Here is a 20,233-nt window from a genome sequence, read left to right on the forward strand (position 1 = left end):
ATTGAAATTTATCAAATGGGCAGTGGAAGTCCCTGTTTATTGGGAAGATGATTTGCATCAGAATTGGCTGATCATCTGGGCATTTTAGTGTTTGGGGAGAAACAGTCTTCCTTGTTTGGTCTTGAAATTTATCAAATGGGCAGTGGAAGTGTTTGTTGGGAAGGTGATTCGTGTCAGAATTGGCTGGTCATTTGGGTAGAGTGTTTGGAGAGAAATGGGCAGTCTTTCTGCTAATGTCCTGGTTTTGTGCAGTAACTACAGACACTAGAGGACACGCCATTAAATTCGATGTTTCTTTTACATTCAACAGAACAGTTGCTTCTGCCAGAATATCCCTTCAGGGCAGGGACCAAGGCAACAGCAAGCAGCCTCTCAAGGAATCAATCAATCAATCAATACGTCTTGAGTGCCTACTCTGTGCCAGCATTATGCCAAGCACTGGTTGGGATCCTGGCCTATGAGTTTTCATTTCATACTTTCTCATCTTTCACCTGACTGCTCTACTTTCAGATTTCGATGACTAGACTTCTCCACTAGGCCCCCCAAATCTCATTATCGGGAGAGCCTCATCATTCTGCACTCCAGCTGTGTGACCCTGGGCAAGTCACTTAACCCTGTTTGCCTCAGTTTCCTCATCTGTACAATGAGCTGGTGAAGGGAACAGCAAAATCTTTGCCAAGAAAAACCCAAATTGGGAACCTGAAGAGTCAGAGAGGACTGAAATGACTGAACAGCAGCAACAACATCATTCTCCAAAGTCTCATTGACCTTGGGACTGTATGGCATTACTATCTTCCGTCCCTCTGACTGGAGGATGGGGCCATGAACTCCACACCTCCATTTAAGGAGAGAGCACAGCTCAGACACCTCCTCATTCCTCACCTGACAATGCTACTTCGAGCTTCCTCGATGATGTCTCCACCACACTCCTTGTAGAGTACCTCCACCCTACGCTTTTCAGCTTCCTTCTGTGTAATGTCTTCCCTCATTGTATTGTAAGCTCCCTGAGGGTAGGGAATATCTTTTTTCTTATTTTTATCCTCAGTGCCTAGAATATTCTAAGTATTTAATAAATATTTACTGACTATTGACCTTGTACTGGGCCTAGAGTAAGGAAGACCTGAATTCAAATCCATCTTAGACACTTACTAGCTGTGTGACCCTGAGTAAGTCACTTAACTTCTTTTTCCTCATCTCTAAGATGGAGATGATAACATCACCCATCTCTTAGGGTTGTTGTGAGTATGGAATGATATATTTGTGAAGTATTTAGCATAGTGCTTGGCATATAGAAGCCTCTTAATAAATGCTTATTGCCTCCTTTACTCTCTCCCTTATCTTTGTTTCTTTCTTTTATTTTTAAATTTTTTATTTTTATTTTAGTTTTAAACATTCACTTTTATAATACTTTGAGTTTCAAATTTTTTTCTCCTTCCCTCCCCCTCCCATACCCAAGATGGCATGCAATCTGATATGGGCTATACATGTATGATCATATTAAACATATTTCCATAATAGTCATGTTGTGAAAGAAGAATCAGAACAAAAGGGGAAAACCATGAGAAAGAAATAAAAGGAGAAAAGAGTATGCTTTGATCTGCATTCAGACTCCATAGTTCTTTTTCTGGATGTGAGTAGCATTTTCCATCATGAGTCTTTTGGCATTGTCTTAGGTGACTGTATTGCTGAGAAGAGCTAAGTCTATCAAAGTTGGTCATTGCACAGGGTTTGTGTTACCATATGCAATGTTGTCCCGGTTCTGTTCACTTCACTCAGTATCAGTTCACGTAGGTCTTTTCATGTTCTTCTGAATTCTACTCATCATTTCTTATAGCAGCCGTTCCCCTACTAAAGGGCATCCCCACAATTTCCAATTCTTTGCCACCACAAAATGAGCTGCTATAAATATTTTTGTACATGTGGGTCCTTTTCTCTTTTTTATGATCTCTTTGGGATACAGCCCTAATAGTATTACTGGATCAAAGGGTATGAACAGTTTTATAGCCCTTTTGAAAAAGTCATCAGTGAAAAGATTGAAGAGACAGGTTTTTCATTCATTTTCATTTCATTTCATTCATTTCTTTTGTACTCTGATGCAAAATATGTACACTGAGGGTTTGCTCAAACTCATTTGTTTCAGGAAGCAAATATCTATTTTACCTTTTAGAATTTGCAAAGATCCATAATTAAAGGTGCCATATAATAGCCCAGGGCATTGAGTAACAAAGTATAGGCATTCCATAAGCACAGGTTTAGACAGACCAGCACTGCATGGTATTCCCTCCCAATAAACCCAAAGGGACGGAACTCAAAGGGCTCTCTTTCCAGAGGGATCAGGTTATTCAATTACAGGCAGATCTAAAAAAGAGTCCTGAGGCCTGATAGTGGGGTTAGGGCTAAGAGTAGGGAATAAGAAGTTAAGGAGGCAAATTAATAGGAAAAAAAGTGCCATCGCTCTTTTTCAGTAGAAGTAACTTCATGAGGAGGGAAAATCGGCTTTTTGCCCCATTGTGGATGCCTCTGTATAATCTGTAACCATGGTTGATTATTAGGCAGCTTTTCCTTTCCAATTTGACATAGTTTATGGTTATTGGAATCTGCCAGAGATACTAATAACTCTTCTGATTTCAATATGAAGCTTCAATAACTAACCTAAGCATACACATTATTTCAATATTTCAAAATAAAAAGGTCTTCCCAGGGCTTTGTATTTCTACTTTCAGAAGTTAATTCATTAGAAGGAAAACAGAAAACTGAGGGGAAAATTTTTTTATAGTAAGCTTCTCTAATAAAGACCTCATTTCTCAATTTTATAAAAATTTTTAATTTAATAAATTTAATTTATTTAATATTAATTTAATAAAAAATTAATAAAGTTTTCAAATAAAATTTAATTTTTAATTTAATAAATTTATTTTTAATAATTTAATAAAAAGAAGAACCATTCCTCAGTTGATAAGGATATGAACAGGTAGTTTTCAGATAAAGAAGTTAGTTATCAATAATCACATAAAAATGCTCTAAATCACTACTGATTAGAGAAATGCAAATCAAAACAACTCTGAGGTACCACCTTTCACCAGCCAGATTGGCTAAGATGATAAAACAGGAAAATGACACATGTTGGAGGGGATGTGGGAAAACTGGGGCACTAATGCACTACTGGTAGAGTTGTGAACTGATCCAACCATTCTGTAGAGCAATTTGGAACTATGCCCAAAAGGATATGAAATTGTGCATACCCTTTGATCCAACCATACCATTACTAGGTCTGTATCCTAAAGAGATTAAAGAAAAGGGGAAAGAACATATTTGTGCAAAAATATTTATAGCAGTTCTTTCTGTGGTGGCAAAGAATTAGAAATCAAGGGTATGTCCATCAATTGGAGAAGGACTGAAAAAGTTGTGGTATATGATTGGGATGGAGGACTACTGTGTTATAAGACATGATGAACAGGATGGTTTCAGAAATACCTGGGAAAACTTCTATGAACCAATACAAAGTGAAGTGAGCAGAAGCAGTACATTGTACACAGTAACAGCAATATAACATGTAACTGTAGCTACTGTGATCAAAACAATTATCCAAGACAATTCCAAAGGACCCATGATGAAAAATGCTGCCCACCTCCAGAAAGAAAACTGATGAACTCTCAATGCAAATTGAAGCATACTTTTTAAACTTTGTTTGTTATATTTTTGTCTGTGTTTTCTTTTGCAATAATTTGGCTAATATCAAAATATGTTTTACATGACTTCACATGTATAATTGATATCAAATTGCCTTCTCAAGAAGGGGGCAGGGCAAGAGGGAGGAAGAGAATTTGGAACTTAGAATTTTTTTAAATGATTGTTAAAAAAAGTTTTACTGGGGCAGCCAGGTAGCACAGCGAGTAAGAGCACTGGCTCCAGTGTCGGGATGACCTGGGGATCAAATCTGGGCTCAGATACTCAGCATCACACCCAGAAATAACTGGCCGTGTAACCTTGAGCAAGTTAACCCCGATTGCTTTAAAAAATAAAAAAAATAAATTAAAAAAAAGTTTTACTTTGTCATTGGGAAATATTTAATGAAACAAATTTATATATAAGTTAATCTAGTACAGACATTTTTACAGAGATGCCTAAACTGGGTCTCAAAGAGATTGGGTTCTTTGAAGTGATTTTTCTTCCAATTAGCCAGGAGACAACACAAAGGGGAAAAGTGACTAGATTCCATGATGGGAGCAGATTAGACAAGGAATAATTTAGTGTCCAAATCAATAAACATCTATTAAATACCTGCTACATGCCAAGCACTGTGCTAAGCTCTGGGGATACAAATGGAGGTAGAATCAGAGTTGCCAGAACCTGAAAGATCCCATAATGATGACCTACTTAAGGTAGAATTCAGACTTGAGTCAGATTTACGATTGATCCTCATTCTTCTTGGATTCTACATCTGCAAGTTCATCTACTCACTAAAATGTATCTGTAATCCCCAAATCAGCCCTCTACTGAGGCTTTTAACCATGGCCCCCAAGGACAGAGCTGTCTGATATTCCTAGTCCCAAGAAGGTTGGGAGGTCCCAAACACAGAAAATGCCTATATTAGATAAGGCGTGCATGGATCATTGCACTGTTGGCCATGAATTCCATGTTAATGAATCAACAAAACAGTACATCCAGAAAAAGGAAGGGGAAATTCTATGATCTGTACATGAGATTGTTCTGGAAAGTGCTAAAGTAAATGTTGCAACCAGAGGTTCACAATCTTCTATTTCTCCTAGGAGCAACTGTTCAATATTTGCCATTTCGGTATTTGCTGTTGTGCATTTATAGAAGATAACCACCAGGAACGAAGAGAATCAACCACATATCACTAATGATAGGGATCCTACTATCTACTAGAGATTTCCATCAGATCAGACCAAAATTAACAAGGGATTTAGACAGGGCAAATGGCTAAGTTCCAGGGGCCGGGAACCCGAAGTTTCAAGGCCACATGTGACCTCTGATTTGTTCTGTGAAGTTTGAATTCAGTCAAAGGGCTGCACTCCAGGACCCAGAGGGCCACATGTGACCTCAAGGCCACAGGTTCCCCATCCCTGAAAGACAATACAGTCATTTTAAATGACAATCAGACATAGAAGTTTCTTGCCTATTTGCCATGGGGGAAATAAGATGAAGGGGCACAGAGTTTGGAAGGATCCTAGAAACAGTCCAGCTATTCAGCCCCAAATAAAGAAGGCCCTCCCATTAAAACACAAGGTCCTTCACTCAATTCTTCAGTTGGAATCATGACTCATAGCACCAATGCTTATCATGGAATCAGAGGGGCTGCTACCTAGCTGATCACATCAGGGTTTAACAATTTATATCTAATAGATTATTCAAGTACCAGACAGACAAACAGACAATATTAGCAACATTAACCCAACTCTGTGATTTTCTGAGTAGCACTGTACTTTACCAGCTAGTCGACTTTTCCTACCCAGAAATCTTTACAAATAGCTAAGGGAAGAGGGAAAGAAAGGGAAAGGGAAAGATATACCCAAGTGAATGCAGAATCCCAGAGAACAGTGAAGAAGAATAAGAAGGTATTCTTGAATAAGCAATGCAAAGAAATAACTGTTGTTTGTCCTTGTTCTTGAATAGGACAGTGACAGCAGGGAGGTAATGCCACAACATGCAAGTGAATTGGATTTAAGTGAGGCAGGGCCGTGCAAAGTCAACAGCCTCACTCTCTCCTCCGGAGCCATCTGGTTCCAGTGGCCAGATGTGGATCAGGACTCCTGGAGATGGCCCTGGATGCAATGGGGAACCTTGGCTTTTTCAAGCTAAGGTCTTTAACAGGCCTCAGTTTGACTGAGGGCATGCCAATTCAGTGATTAAGGCTTAATTTTTTTTTTTAATGAGGCAAAAAACCAGCCTCTTTAAAAAATGAATCTGGGAGGGGAAGACCTTCAGTATCACAATTTCACATCTTTGTGATATGAGGATAACACATACCCTCAAAGAAGGGAAGGTGATAAAGGTGAGTCCTGTTAAAGACCTGAGCTTGAAAAGGCCAAGGTCTCTCACCATAGGACCAGTCTTCCTGATCCTCCTGGTCCATATTGGACCGAGATGGCTGTGGAGGAGAGAATGAGACTGGTAACTGCCCAGCCCTACCTCACTTAAATCCAATTCACTTGCATGGCATGGCATCACCTCCCTGATACCAAGGTCCTCTTCAGGAAAGAAGGACAAAAACAACCATTGTTTTAGTGAAAACAACAGGAGTCAAGTTGGTGGTTCTGAATGATATATTTTGAACTAGATCCTGGAGATAATAGATAACATGACTGAAAAGTACTAAACCTCCTCCAGCCCCATCTGAATGTCCACAGACATCTTTCCATATAAGTGCCTAAAATACCGGGGCTTTGGATATGTCCTAATAGCTGTCTATAAGGCCTCAAGTTGTATCGAAGCTTTCCACTTACAGGACTGCTTGAATTAGTCATAAAGAAACTTTTAAATCACATTTTTCTAGTTTGAGCTCTCATTTCATAAATGAAGGTAACTTCTTTAAGTCTGACTAAAAGTCCTTCTTCTACAGAAAGCATTTCCCAACCTCTCTAAATTCAACTGTTTTCTTCTGTTCATTTCTATATATCTGCTTGTTTGTTATCTCCCTCATTAGACTACGAGGGCAGGGACTGTCTTTTGCCTCTAATTTTTTTGGTTTTTGCCATGCGAAGTAGGTGTTTAACAAATGCTTATTGATTGATAGATATGAGAATATATATCTCAATAGATATCAGTATATATATCAATAGTTGATTTCCAATAATACATTTCTACTAATATATTATGTAAAACATACATGTGTATATGTATTTATGTATGTATATATTAGTGGACAGCTAGGTAACTCAGTGGATAGAAATGGGTCTGGAGTCAGGGAGCAGTGAGTTCAAATCCAACCTCTGACACTTAATAGCTGTGTGACCCTGGGCAAATCACTTAACCTTATTTGCCTTAGTCTACTAGAGAAGGAAATGGCAAACCACTCCAGTATCTTTGCCTAGAAAACCCCATAGGCAGCATTGGTGTACTATGGTTCACAAAATTACAGAGTTCAACACAACTGAACAGCAAAATATATCTGCTGTCACTTGTAACGGCCACACATTTCCACTGCTAAGTTATTGTATATTATATACACACTGATATCTGCACACATACATATGTGGGTATAGAGATACATTTGTATCTCACTTGTCCCTTGTGAGAGCCACCCTCCTCATCACTGAATCACACGGCCCTTCTCTCCTCTCTCAGCATCATTGACTAGCCGTTGGCAGCAGCGCCTGGCCAAGGGAGCCCCTGGACTCAAGAAATGCTTCTTGACTGGTCTCTGCGGTCACTGTCCAGCTCTAAATCGTGGTGCTGTGACGTCACTTCCCCTCACCGGGAAACAAAAGGATGCACCGCGCGTTTTCTGGCTCCTTTCCCTCTCTGGGCTTATGACCCCTCCCTGTGCCTCACTTTCCTCCTCTGCCCAGTGGAGTTGGTCCATCCCCTGTGGGGTGCCTCGAAGTTCTCTTGCCCTCCTGACCTCGTCACTACTCTGTTGGGCAAGTGGCCGAGCTGTGGACCTGGCTCCCCAACTTCTCGTTCCACTGTAGACTGGGCTTTTTTCTCTTCTGGACCCCAGCTTGGGCATCCTCTGCTGCTGGCCCCTCCTCTCACGCCCCGGGAGTGTTTTCCGGAAGTGGCCTTGTGCTTCATTTGCATAACGGGACCGTTTGCCCCGGGGCTGATGTTGGCTTGGAAGGATAACCTGGGAGAGAGTGGGGGGGGGCCCTGAGCCCCAAACCCCGCAGGAAGTGTAGATACTTGAGGAAAAGCGAAGCTCTGAAGGCTGGAACTGAGAGAAGGGCCAGTCGTCGGTCACCATGACTGCAGAGGGAGTCTGTGAGCAGGCCCTGGCTGCCCCAGACGCGCTATTTTTAAGTAGGATTTTGTTTAAAAGCCCGCCTGGGATTCTCGCGCAAAAAAAGGGTTAAGACTAGCAGAAACGTGTTGCGTGACAGCGGGGGACTTCTGGACCTGCTCTTGAAGACGATCCCCGAATGACTACACTTATGGAACAGTGTTGTAGCCAAAGAGAGCAAGCATGAAGTATTTGGGCGCTACCTTTTGGAGCTTGGATTGCGGAAAATGGCAGGAGTGGGAGAAGCCGGCCGGGGGACGTGCTCACACGAGCCACCTGGGAGATTCACGTGAGCCCCGAGTCGGGCCGAGCCAAAGGGGCGTAGGCTCCGAGGCTTCTCTCCGAACTGCAGGCCGCACGAGCGGCAAACGGGGCAAGCTGCATGCATTCAAAGCACCCGATCTCTCTCCCGTTTAATTTGTGGACTATTCGGCTCCCCTGCTCTGACGTATCAAGAGAACGAAGGTGGGCGGTCGTGCTGGAGCGAGCTCCGTATGGGCCGGGACTGCTGCTGCTTGACCCCACTAGGAGTTGGACTTGTACCGAAGCTCTGTGCTTGGTGATGGAGTGGAGCCTTCCGAAGGCTCCCGGGGCCCAAGCTGCGGCCAGGGGGAGATAGATGACCGCCCTGGGCAGTCCGAGGCTCTCCGGGAGAGCCGGGGATGGATGGGGGGGGGGGGGTGAGTTGTTGGATCGATACCGAAGCCCCCGCATGGGCTTTTCCGCGGCAGGATCGAGTTGTCCTGTGGACTACAGGGAGCCCCAACTGAGAGCAGCCTTCTTAGCTTTTCTATATGGCAAAATCCTCCTTGCTCCTGAACCGCCGGGAGCGCGACCTGGCCCCAGACTCCCACAGGAGCGCTGTTAAAATGTAATGGACCGCGGCGGGGGGCCAGACCGAGGCGCCCTAGGATCGCAAGACAGGCAACGGGAGCCAGCGCCTAAGAAGCTCGACCGGCCCGGCCCTGAGACTGCAGACAGCCGAGGGCCTCGAGCGTCCTGGGGCCGCTACCCGAGCGCCGCCGGGGGGGAGGGGGGCCAGCGGCTGAAATATTTATTTATAGCGTCTTTGCTCTGTTAGTAATTGCGAGGACAATAAACCGAGCCAGGACGAATCTCTGACTGCACTTTTTGTGTAACCAGCCTAGGGTAGGGGAGGGGACGGGGCAGGAACCGGGGCGCTAAGACCACGACTATCGCGAGACTGTGCAGATGAAAGGACCCCCCCCCCCCCCAGATCTGAGCCTCGCTTCCCATTCGTCACCAGGACTGAGGCTGGAGTGGGTGGGGACTGAGGGAGGGCGAGGGCTGGCTAGGGGCGGGGCCAGGTGTGGCTAGGGGGCGGGGCCGGGGGCAAGGCGGAAGCGGAAGCTTCTGGCGGCTCCGCGCCTCATGCCGCCGCTGCGCCGGCCCGATCGGCTGCAGCCCCGGAAGCCGCGCTACGCTCCGGCCTCCGCCATGGCCCGCAAGAAGAGGAAGAAGGACGGCGAGGGGGGCCACGGCCGCCTCGTGCTCACCTTCGACGAGGATAAGCGGCGGTGAGCCCATCCTGCCTTCCCGCACCCCCCTCCCCGCGGTGATGCCCCCCTGGGGCTGACCCGGGAGCCGGGGGTCGTCCGGTTGTGCCACCAGGCGGGGCCTCAGCTTTCCATATGCCGCCTGGTGTTTTTGTTTTGCTTTGGGGTTTAGTGTGTGTGTGTGTGTGTGTGTAGGAGGGGGGGAGATTTTGGAGATGACTCACACCCCCTTGCCTGAATCCCCCCACGCAACTGTGCAGGGGCTCCGAGTGTAGACACGCAGCTTCCCCCTCCCCCAATGACAGCGGGGTCACCCGGCGCACTGCACTGCGAGGGCGGGACCGCATCATTCTCCCCATTTTACTGGAGGCGGGGATGTAGCCACAGTCTTTAGAGTCAGGATTTGAACCCAGAACCCGGGTGGCACAGTCCCAGCGCTCCTGTCCGCAGTGACATGAGCTGCCTGGGAGTAGTGAGTTCCCCATCTAGTTGGGTCCGGCCTACTCCCATTTCACAGATGATGAGACTGAGGCAGAGAGGGCAGGGTGTACCCCGCCTGGAAAGGCCGGCCCCTGGGGTCCCCTGCCCGCCGTGGCCCCAGGCCTGGGCTCACCCCATCGCGGCCCCTCCCCCTCTGCAGGGACTACCTGACGGGCTTCCACCGGCGGAAGGTGGAGCGCAGAAAGGCGGCCCTGGCGGAGATCCGCCAGAAGCTGAAGGAGGAGCAGCGGAAGCTTCGAGATGAGGTGGGGGGGGGGGGGGGGGCGGGGCGGGGGCCGGAGCCGCCGCGCGGGCCTGGGCTGGCGGTGTGCGCCCGGGACCCGCCCCCCCCTTATGTCCTGCCCCTAGGCTTGGCCCCAGGGGGGGGGGCGGGCCCCAGCCGGCCCCCCCCTGCTCAGGCCGCCCCTCCCCCTTCCAGCGCCACAAGGAGTATCTTCAGATGCTGAAGGATCGGGAGGAGGCTTTGGGTAAGTGGGGGAGGGGGACTGGGAGGCCCTGGGGGTGGTGGGGAGCTTGGGGGAGGGCTCAGAGGCCCTGGGCAGATGCCCCCACCCACCCAGGCTCCTTGCAGAAGAGGCGGATGAGCTGGAGCAGCTGGTGACCTCCCAGAGCCAGTGCATTCAGTACGACCACCCGGGCCACACTGTGACCGTGACCACCATCAGCGACCTGGACCTGTCGGGGGCGCGGCGCCTGGGGCTGCCCCCGCCCGGGGTAGGCTCCAGGGACAGGGAGAGTTGGGGGGCTGGGGGTATGCTCCGCCCTGCCTGTGCGCCCCAGGGGGGCACCGAAGCTGGAGTTGGGTAAAGGGCCCAGGCTGGAGGAAGAAGAGGGTGGGCATGGGGGGGCTGGGCGTCACTGGCGCCAGCCTTCCTTTTACACATGCGGAGGAGGGGGCCATCAAGGGCTGGATCTTGGGGGCAGGCATGGGGCTACAGCTCCTCCAGGTTTCCTGAGTCTCTTGGTGACCCCGCCTGCCCCTGCAGGGAGAAGTGGACCCTGGAGCAGAGGGGGCAGAGACCCCTGCGGATGGAGCTGTCAGTGCTTTGCCCAAGAAGTCCTGGAAGCCCTTCCTGTCTCAGAGGTGAGCCCACCCTTCCCTGGTGGGATACCCTGACCTGTTGTACCAGCAGAGGGCATCAGAGGCCTGCCCTGCAGCAGCTGGGGGGGGGGGGCCAGCCAAGAGCCTTCTCTGGGTCTCTGGTTCTTGCTGTCACATCCCTCTGGTGCCTCCCAGGGCTCAGGAGTCCAGGTGGGGGGTGGAGGGCATGGCTGACTCCATGCTGGGGGAAAGAGAACAGCTCGGTTTTGTGGGGACTGGACAGGGGCAGCTTGTGGTCAGTGCTGAGACTCCCTCCGGGCCTGGCAGACCTGTTGGCACCTCTTAAATACACAGCTGCAGACACACATACACGTGTGTTGGTCCGTCGGTGGTGCCATCGTGGCCAGGCCCCCACCCCCCCCCATGTACCCAGTCCTTGGTGCTGCCCCTTCTGACGCATTAGAGCTTCCTTTGCCTGGGGAATGTTCCACTGGCGTTTCATTCTTTCTCTCTGGGATTTCCATAAGACCCCGGCAATGGGGTGGTCCAGTCAGAAGCATTGCCCACGTCACAGGTGGCACCTGGGCTTGGGACACCTGGCCTCGGCCACTTGTCTGACCATAAAGGAGCCGGCCAGGATCCCCCAGCCTCAGTCTGCTCCTCTGGCACATCCCTGCTCTGAGCCCCTGTCCTCTGGGAAAGCTTTGGTCCATCTGTGACCTCGTGATGTGTGCCGCATCCCACAGGCCCTCTCTGCCTGCACCCAGCCTTCAGCCTCCGTGTTCTTTAGTTCTTGGGGCCTGGGGGAGCTTTGTGGGCCACAGCTTCACCCCCTGGTCTCTCCTGCACAGGATCTCCTCCCTCACAGCCTCCCTCCATGCAAGAAGCCAGAAGCGGGCCAAGAGGAAACGCCCACAACCACACCGTGGCCTTGACTCCACCAAGAAGCCACCCAGCACCACGAAGACCAGCAAGAGTCACCGCCGAAGGATGACGGGCCGGGCTGGGAACGGGAGAGACAGGGGCCTGGCCTAGCTGCAGGGGCTCTCCCCTGTGCCCTCTCCTTCCCCCTCGTCAAGGCTGGAATCTTCTGGAAGCTGCCACAGAGACCCCGCCTCCTGCCTTTGCCACCCAAAACTTGTCCCCTCCCAGCTAAGGAGGCCTGGGTTTGAGTGCCACACCCCAGAGCTGGGCTTTGGGGGCCTTGAATTGGACCCTTGCATAGAAACCTTGCTGTTCACCATGCCTGTGTCTGAGGCTTCTTTGGTTAATCTGGGATATGTGACCCAAAAGGCAGGGCAAGGCTCGCTGACTGGGTCCCAGCCTCTAAGAAGCCCCTCACCCACTCCCAGGTTTCCCTTTGAGTGAAACTGACCCTTCCAGGCAGGGGTGGGCCAGGTCTTGGGTCCATTTCCAGAGGGATCCCCTACTTGCTGCTGAGTGACCTGGGCTGCTGCCCCCTCCTTCCTCCTCTGTGAGGCCTGTCCAGCCACAGGAAAAGCTCCTGCCATCCCTGCCCTGCTCTAGTGTTGGGTGATTGTTAGAGGGAATGACCAGAAAGGTGGCGATAGAGTCTAGCCAGTGAACATTCATTGACCACTTCCTATCTGCCCCCCAGATGGGGCACAGACCTCCAAGGCCACCGGCATCACTAGTGCCTCCTGGGGGCGGGGGTAACCTGGAGGAGAGAGTGGGGGCCAGATGGCCAGCTCCTGAGTATTGGGAGGGTGTTTGATTGGTCCTGTGGGCCTAAGAACAGTGGAGTCAGGACCGACTGCGTCAAGCACAGCCCTTGGCACTGGAGACACAAGTTTGAGGAATTCAACCTTACGTGTTTGCTGGCAAAAAGAATCCCCAGCAGTTGGGCCTCCTGGAGTGGGGTGGGCTGCATGGGCAGTAGTGAATCCCCCATGGCTGGGTGGCCACTCTGGGCACGGCCTGGAGGCTGGTCCTTCAGGTGCAGGTGGGAGTTGGGGGTCCCTCGGGGGATTGGGTGGGATGGCCTCTGAAGGTTCCTCCTAGGTCTCTGGTGGTGGGGGCTGAGGGTCTCCTGGGTGCCCCCTACCTGGGGGGAAGGGGAGATTTGGAGGCTACAGGTCCTGCACAGAGCAAACAAAAAAGAAAATCAGATTGAATTCAAGGAGGATATGCTGCTAGGCCTTGGGGGGTACTTTGTGCCCTCACGGTGCTCACATCCTAGTGCAGAAAGGAAAGGACTTGTATGGAGATGAGAAAATACAAAATGTAGCCACCAGAATTTGGGGGTGGGAAGGAAGCACTAAAGATGGAGAGATCAGGAGAGGCCTCTTAAAGAAGGTAATGCCTGAGGCAAACTTAAAGTGAGATGGGGGGACCAGGGATGGAGGTGAGGAGGGAGAGCATATCCCAGGCAAAGACACGGAGGTGGTAGATGGGATGTTGGGTGCTGATAACAGCAGGAAAGGCAGCTTCACTGCAGTGTCGAGGGCATGGGGGAGTAGGGAGTGGCCTCAAACTGGGCTGGATGAGGCCTTTCCCACTTGGGAAAAGAAAAATTGCTAACAGCTTTGCAATTAGTTATTTTGTGTGTGTTGCATTGTGAAGCCGTATTTTAAAATATATTTTTTATTTTGTTAAACTATTACCCGGTTACATTTTTTAAATTTTCTCATGTTCGTTTCTTTCACGTTTTGGGTTCACGTTCTCTCCCTCCTGCCCCTCCCCCACCCCTGGCGCGGATTCCGTATTCGAGGTCATAGCGTTCCCTCCCTTTCTGGCCGATCTGCCGTCACGTTAATTCAGTGACACAGAAGCACCCTCTCAACAACCCTGGGAGGCAGGTGCTATTGTCCCCATTTTACAGATGAGGACGGGGGCAAATGGAAGCCTGTGATTTGTTCAAGGTCGCACAGATGGTGTGGGACTAGATTTGAGCTTGAGTCTTCCCAGTACTCTACCCACTGCACTACACGGCTGCCCACGGGGAGGCGGCTGCAATGAGCCATGGGAAAAGCAGAGGGCCTGGACTCGGTGGGGAACTTTGGGAGTGGAAGGAGAAAATGGGAATTAGAGAGGTGGAGACACGTCCAAGCAGAGAAGGGGATGTGGGGGTGCAGCCTCGAGTCCTTGGAGGGGGGGGAAATGTGGCCCCTTTTTAAACAGTCCCTGGTCTCTACACTCTGGACACAGCCTGCCCCTCCTTAGCAGGCCTGGGGGGGGGGGGGTCCAACCTCTTACTGCAGCAAGGCCTCCAGCTCTCCATCAGCCTTCAGAGCCCCCTGCCAGCCCCCCCTGGACACCCACCAGTCTAGGCTGTTTGACCCACAGTGGTATCATGCAGCGCAGTGCTTCCCCCACCCGACACCCCCCTTCTGACAAGCACAACACCTCCATCCCTGTCATTGCTTCCAAAACTCCCACCTGCCCCACAAGGATAGAGGCTTTCCACCGGCTCTCAGGAGCCAGGAAGGAAGGTGCCAGGCTCCCAGGGCAGGAGTCTGGCCATGTTTGGAGCTCTGTTGCTGGCTTTGAGAAGATGCCCAACCCCCCAAGGAGGAAAGAATCTTGGTTCAGCGGCAGGGACCTGGGGATGGGGGACTCTGGGGCTCTGCCCCTCTACCGAAGCCTGCCCATAGCTGACGGTGCCAAGGGTTTAAGTAACCTCCCCGGTCCCAGACCAGCTTGTGTCTGGGGCCGGACGACCCCAGGACATGGTGAATACAACCTTCCTGGGCTCTGGGGACATGGTCGCCAAAAAGAACATCTGGCAGGACACAACACATATTTGTCTGCAGGTGTTCTTACACGCGCACAATACACGTGTACACAACTACACACAGAGACAATAAAGATTCAAATCCGAGACACGTACATGCTTGCACATGCGCAATTCTACACAAATACAGGTGCCCGGGCACACACATACATGAACATGCGTGCTCACATGTACTTGTGCAGCTCATAGTGTCTACATATAAACATTCACACGCGAGGACGGACCTATGCGCACGCATGTGTGCTATACGCACGGACCCGAGAGGTCCCGAGGGCTCCTGGGAAGCTGAGAGAGCTGTCTAGAAGGGGGCTGGCCTCAGCAGTCACACCAGAGCCCAGCACACAGGAGGCGCTCAGTGATTGCTTTCTGTCTGCAGAGCTGGACGGGCTCCACACCCTCCATCCAGTCCAACCCCTTCATTTTTCTGAGGACGCAGAGGTTAAGTGACTCTCGGTCACACAGGCAGAAAGCCTTGGAGGCGGGATTGGAACCCAGGTCCTTTGACTCTGGGGCCAGGGGGTGACCTGAACCTTAAACAAGGTGGAGGGGAGGCAGGGCGCTCCCTGAGTCCTAGGTTCGGGGACACTTGACTACTCAGAGGTCCCTCAGGGCAGATAAACTTGGGGAGCCGCCAGCAGCCTGTCGGGGCTGGAATGTCGAGTTCGAGGAGGGAGGGGAGTCCACGTGAGCGTGGGAGGGCGGGTGGCCTCTCTAATCACCTCTTCTTCCGGCTATCCCTTCGGGGCTCCCTTCCATTGTGTTCCCAGGGCTAGAAAGCGGAGGCCAAGGCAGATGCCAACCACAGCGGCCACTAGACGGTGGTTGGAGAGCAGTGTGGCGGTCCCTGAGGTGATGGCAGGAGCTCAGCCTCCCCACCCGCACAGTCTCTGGCTGCAGTCTGGAGCAGGACTGCCCCCGGGCTGGCGCAGGGTGTGGATAGGATTAACCCACTTATCGACTGCAACCTCGGGGATCCTTAACAAGTCAGACCGGCTGCTCTTGAAGCCCTGCCTGGCTTCCGCTGGGCTCCGGACTGGCGTGGGCTCCAGCTGGAGAACGCCTCGGCATTTTGCTTCTGCATCTCCCTGGTTTCTGTATGTGCCCCTCTCCTTTTCCCTACTGGGGGAGCTATCCCTTTGTACCAGAAAACCCAAAGGGGGGGGTAATAAAAATCAGAGCTGACATTTCTACGGTGCCTGTGTTCTGGGCGCTGGGCTAAGCGTCTTACAAATCGAGAGTTTGGTCCTCTTAGCAAGCCTAGGTTATTGCGATGATTTGCCCCATTCTACAGACTGAGGAAACTGAGGTAGCCAGCTGTTAAATGACCTGCCTGAGGTCACACAGCTGCTAAGTGTCTGCTCCTGGATTTAAAGTCGGGTCTTCCTGACTCCAGACACAGAACTCTATGCCCGGTGCCCCCGAGCTGCACCACTTTGGCTGTCTGACATTATAGAATGTTCCCCACCTCTGTGAGGAAGGCAAGGAGATATATTTTATTATTTCTTAGGACTAAACTTGGTAGTGAACACAGCAGAAGAAAGGGTACTTTCTCTGAAGCCGAAAGACCTGAGTTGTAATCCACACTTTGACCTATTGGGTTATGGTCAATAGGTGACAAACGTCCAGTTAGTCCCATTTTAGAGCTGAAGAGACTGGGGCTCAGATATGTGATGTGAGATATGTGATGTGGCCTGCCCAGGGTTTCTTTGGGGGAGGGGGGGACGAGGAGTTTCAGGTTCTGTCTTCTCCCTGCATCATCTCATAGGGTTCTGAATCCCAAGTTTTTCTGTGTTTTTCACAGCTTCATTTCTTTTGATTCAGTAACATCTCATTACTTTTTTTTGGAGGGCAATTGGGGTTAAGTGACTTGCCCAAGGTCACCTGGCTAGTTTTTGTGTTAAATGTCTGAGGCCAGATTTGAACTCAGGTTCTCCTGACTCCAAGGCCGGTGCTCTACTTACTGTGCCATGTAGCCGCCCCTCATCTCATTACTTTCATGGAGCATTTGGTTTAGCCATTCCCCGATCAATAGGGTCCATACTTTTCAAACGTGGCTCGACACAGGAAGACCTATATAGGGGATGAGGAGGGGAGGGCCATGGTGCATGTCGGGGCCCTGCTCTTTCCTCATTTCTAAGGCTGGGACAATCGACTTTCCCAGCTGGGGTCTCGGAGCTCCTCACCTAGATTGGTGGGTAGGGCCAGAAGGGTGACCCAGATCTAGGCTACCTGGGCTCCTGACCCAGTAGTACTGTCTGTTGCCTGCTGTGTGGCCTTACTCAAATCCTCTCACTTCTATAAGATGAAGGGGTTTCTTAGGCCCCTGCAACTCTCAGTCATGGGGCACTCAATGTTATTCCCTATAACCATGACCTTCAGCCCTCGGAGCCCCCTTCCCTCCATATTTTTTCTCCCAGCAGATAACCCATGTGAGTCTCTTGGCCCCCTGGGCATCCACATCCACCCTGGCAGGTGAGAGACACTGGGATCTTCTCCACTTTCACCAGCCTCTCAAGGCTTGCATCTGTAGTAAATGGAAAAAGCCACAGCTAACCTGGTAAGGATCATATTGCCACCAGAGGTCCCAGCCTTCTACCCCTTGGCCAGCTCAGGCTCTTTCTGTGATCTAGCCACACCCAGGCCTTCCTCTACTTCTCTGGGGCCCGAGGCTGCCCATCGAACTGGAGAGAATCCATGGCCTCCGAGTTACAACCTGCCTGGGATCCAGCGCCAATGGCCAGTGCCCTATGGGCAGAGTTCGTGGTTCGGGAGGGTGGAGATGGATGGCCACAGGGAAGGCCTGCCCTCAGCACCACAAGGACCTAGGAAGCTGTGGGGCTGCTATCAGTCCTGTTATGTGCACCCATCCTCGTTCAGAACAGGCAAACACTGGCCTCCACAGGAGAAAGCATGGTGTGTAGGGTGGTCCAAAAGACATGGATCTGAAGACCACCTCAAACACAGGCAAAGTCCCTTAGACTCTCTGGGCCTCAGTTTCCTCATCTATAAAATGGGCACATGTATTTGATGATTTCTGAGGTCCCTTTCTATGATTCTATTACGAGGGGCGGGGAGAGGCTTCTATTTAGACTAGAAAGGGAAGGTTGGCGGAAAGCTGTTGCCAGTTTGTGGCCTGGTCTTTCCCCTGAAGCCTCTTGATGCCTCAGTCACCCCCTCCTTGATGGAGAAAATTTGTTTCCCAGTCAGGATAGAGGGTGTGGTGAGAACTCTCCCATGAAAGGAAGCCTGGCCCAGGGTAATTACTGGGGATCCACTGGGGTCAGAGCTCAAATGGAGGGGACACTAGAGAGAGTGAAGGGCCTCCTGATGAACAGGTGTGCTAAAGGAAAGCCAAGGGGAGACCTTCATTGAGGCCAGAGACTGACCCTTGGCCCTTCCCATTGAAATATAAAAACAATACAGCCATGTACAAAAGACCTGACTTATTTATGTCATGTGATTCACCTAACAGCCCTGTAAGGTGGGTGTTACCCTCATTTTACAGACAAGGAAACTGAGGCTGAGTGACTTGCCCGGGGCCACCTGGTTAGCAGCTCTCTTGGTTTGAGTTGAATGTTCCTGACTCCAGGCCTTACACCTCTAACCACTGAACCTCCTGAGTGGCTTTTCTTTTTCAAGAGTGAAGACGGGTCCTCTGAATCTAAAACCAGGGTTTGTCCCCCTGCCTTGACTCTTAATCCAAGGATAGAGACTATAGTTGAACCGCTGGGAGATGAAGAGAAGAGGGCTGGGGGCCAAGAACTGAGGGACACCCACCCAGAGAGGAGACCACTCAGATGAAGCCACAAAGAGTTTTGTCTCCTTTTGTCTTCTAATCCCAGAGCCCCAGGGATCGGTGAGCACTTAGTGAAAGCTTGTTGATTGCTTGAGGAGAGGGATTTCACTTTAGGTTAATGGGTGTTGGAATTAAGGACCCTGAGGGCCTTTTCAGCTTTTAGATCTGGAGATCCTCCTGATTTGAGCTCTCCTCCATCCCCGCCTCCCCCATTGATGGACAATGGCGATCTCTTGAAAGTTATTTACCTTGGGTCTTTAATGTTAATGGGCTATAAGCTCTTCCATTAATAGAGCCCATTCAAGGAAGCTTGCTTAGGGGAGGCTTGCTTGCCCCAAAGGAAGGCTTTCACACCTTTTGCTAATTTCTAATTAGGCACTAAGTCCCGAGGGTTGTGGTGCCTTCTGGCTCTGAGAAGTGTATACACACTCTAAGTTGGTATTTTGCTTTGGAAGAAGGATCTTGTGATTCCTTGGTCGGGATTCTGAGTGGCTGTATGTTCAGAGCTCCCTGCCTGCTCAGATGTAAAGGCTCTCTCCATTCAGGGATGTATGTTAAGTGCATGGTTGATTCAGGCAGTCAGAGCCCTGTCTCTTGGTCTTTATTTCACTGCTTGTATTTTCTCTGAAGTTTAGGGGGCTGACTTTCTCCCTGAGCTAGTCCTGATAATCCCTCCTGAAGGGAGTCACTTCCTCACTTTGAAGTTCAAGACCTATGTCTGCCCTCCTGAACCAAGGGGTGATGGTCAGGAGTATAGAAAGAAGGAATTGTGTCTGAGCTATAGAACTGGCAAGATTTAAGGTTCCCTAAAAAGACTGGGCAGCTAAGGGGAGCAGTGGATAGGCCTGGAGGCAGGGAGACCTGAGTTCAAATCCAGGCAAAATCAGACACTTACTAGTGTGTGACTCTGGACAAGCACTTCACTCTGTTTGCCTCAGTTTCCTCTTCTGTCAAATGAGTCAGAGAAGGAAATGACCAAACAGTCTAGTATCTTTGCTAATAAAACCCTAAATAGGGTCATGGAGGGTCAGATATGACTGAAAACAACTGAGCAGGAAAAAAAAAAAGGATCTCACTTTCTACCCATGTAATATATGTGCCAAATAAATATAAGGCGGCTGGAAGGACCAGGGAAGGCTTCATGTAGGAGGTGACCCTTAAACTGAGCTTTGAAGGAACATAGGAACTCTAAGAGATAGGAGGTGAGGAAGGAGCACATTCCAATTCACAGCCTGTTCAAAGGTCTGGAGATGGGATAGAATTGTGTACATGGATTGTCCTGTCTGGAGAACAACAGAAAGTCAGTCTGGCTGGATTTGCAAAAAGTCTCATCCAATAAGGAAGACCACTTACAGGCAGCGGAGGAAATGAGGCTCCCACAGGGATGACTGATCTAGGAGCCAAACCAAGGGCTATCTTCCAATTCCATTTCTCAAGGTTAATTTTTTTTTTAGTATTATTATTTTAAATGTTTTCTCTCACTGCTGTACAGAGATTCCTCCACCCCAGACTCAGATGGACCCAATGATGCCTGTGAGTTTCCTCCTTAGGGCAAGGGGGTGGGGAGGACATAAACTGAGAGAAGCAGGAAACACATTCCACTCAGCAACTTCTGGGGCCTCAATTTCCCTGTCTGTAAAATGGGGGTAATAATACCTCT

General features: G+C 50.1%; 1 protein-coding gene across 1 annotated transcript; it reads left to right on the top strand.

Annotated features, from left to right (window-relative positions):
* Window positions 1–9,293: 9,293 nt before the first annotated feature.
* NOL12 (nucleolar protein 12) lies at window positions 9,294–13,644 on the top strand. Its single transcript, XM_069082110.1, has 6 exons — window positions 9,294–9,501; window positions 10,121–10,226; window positions 10,400–10,448; window positions 10,553–10,695; window positions 10,968–11,065; window positions 11,875–13,644. The coding sequence occupies exons 1-6, from the start codon at window positions 9,356–9,358 to the stop codon at window positions 12,056–12,058; spliced, it is 726 nt and encodes a 241-aa protein (XP_068938211.1). The 5' UTR covers window positions 9,294–9,355; the 3' UTR covers window positions 12,059–13,644.
* Window positions 13,645–20,233: the final 6,589 nt, after the last annotated feature.

The sequence above is a fragment of the Petaurus breviceps genome, unplaced genomic scaffold (assembly GCF_028583685.1).
Source record: "Petaurus breviceps papuanus isolate PSGF00001 unplaced genomic scaffold, PetGlider_PUasm1.0 156, whole genome shotgun sequence".
In the NCBI taxonomy this organism is placed as follows: domain Eukaryota; kingdom Metazoa; phylum Chordata; class Mammalia; order Diprotodontia; family Petauridae; genus Petaurus; species Petaurus breviceps.

Excerpts from the sequence above, each read along its gene's own strand:
- NOL12 (XM_069082110.1), top strand. The coding sequence starts at position 9,356 with ATGCCGCCGCTGCGCCGGCCCGATCGGCTGCAGCCCCGGAAGCCGCGC. Across the intron at positions 9,502-10,120 it reads TTCGACGAGGATAAGCGGCG|GGACTACCTGACGGGCTTCC; the intron begins GTGAGCCCATCC and ends CCCCCTCTGCAG. Across the intron at positions 11,066-11,874 it reads AAGCCCTTCCTGTCTCAGAG|GATCTCCTCCCTCACAGCCT; the intron begins GTGAGCCCACCC and ends TCTCCTGCACAG.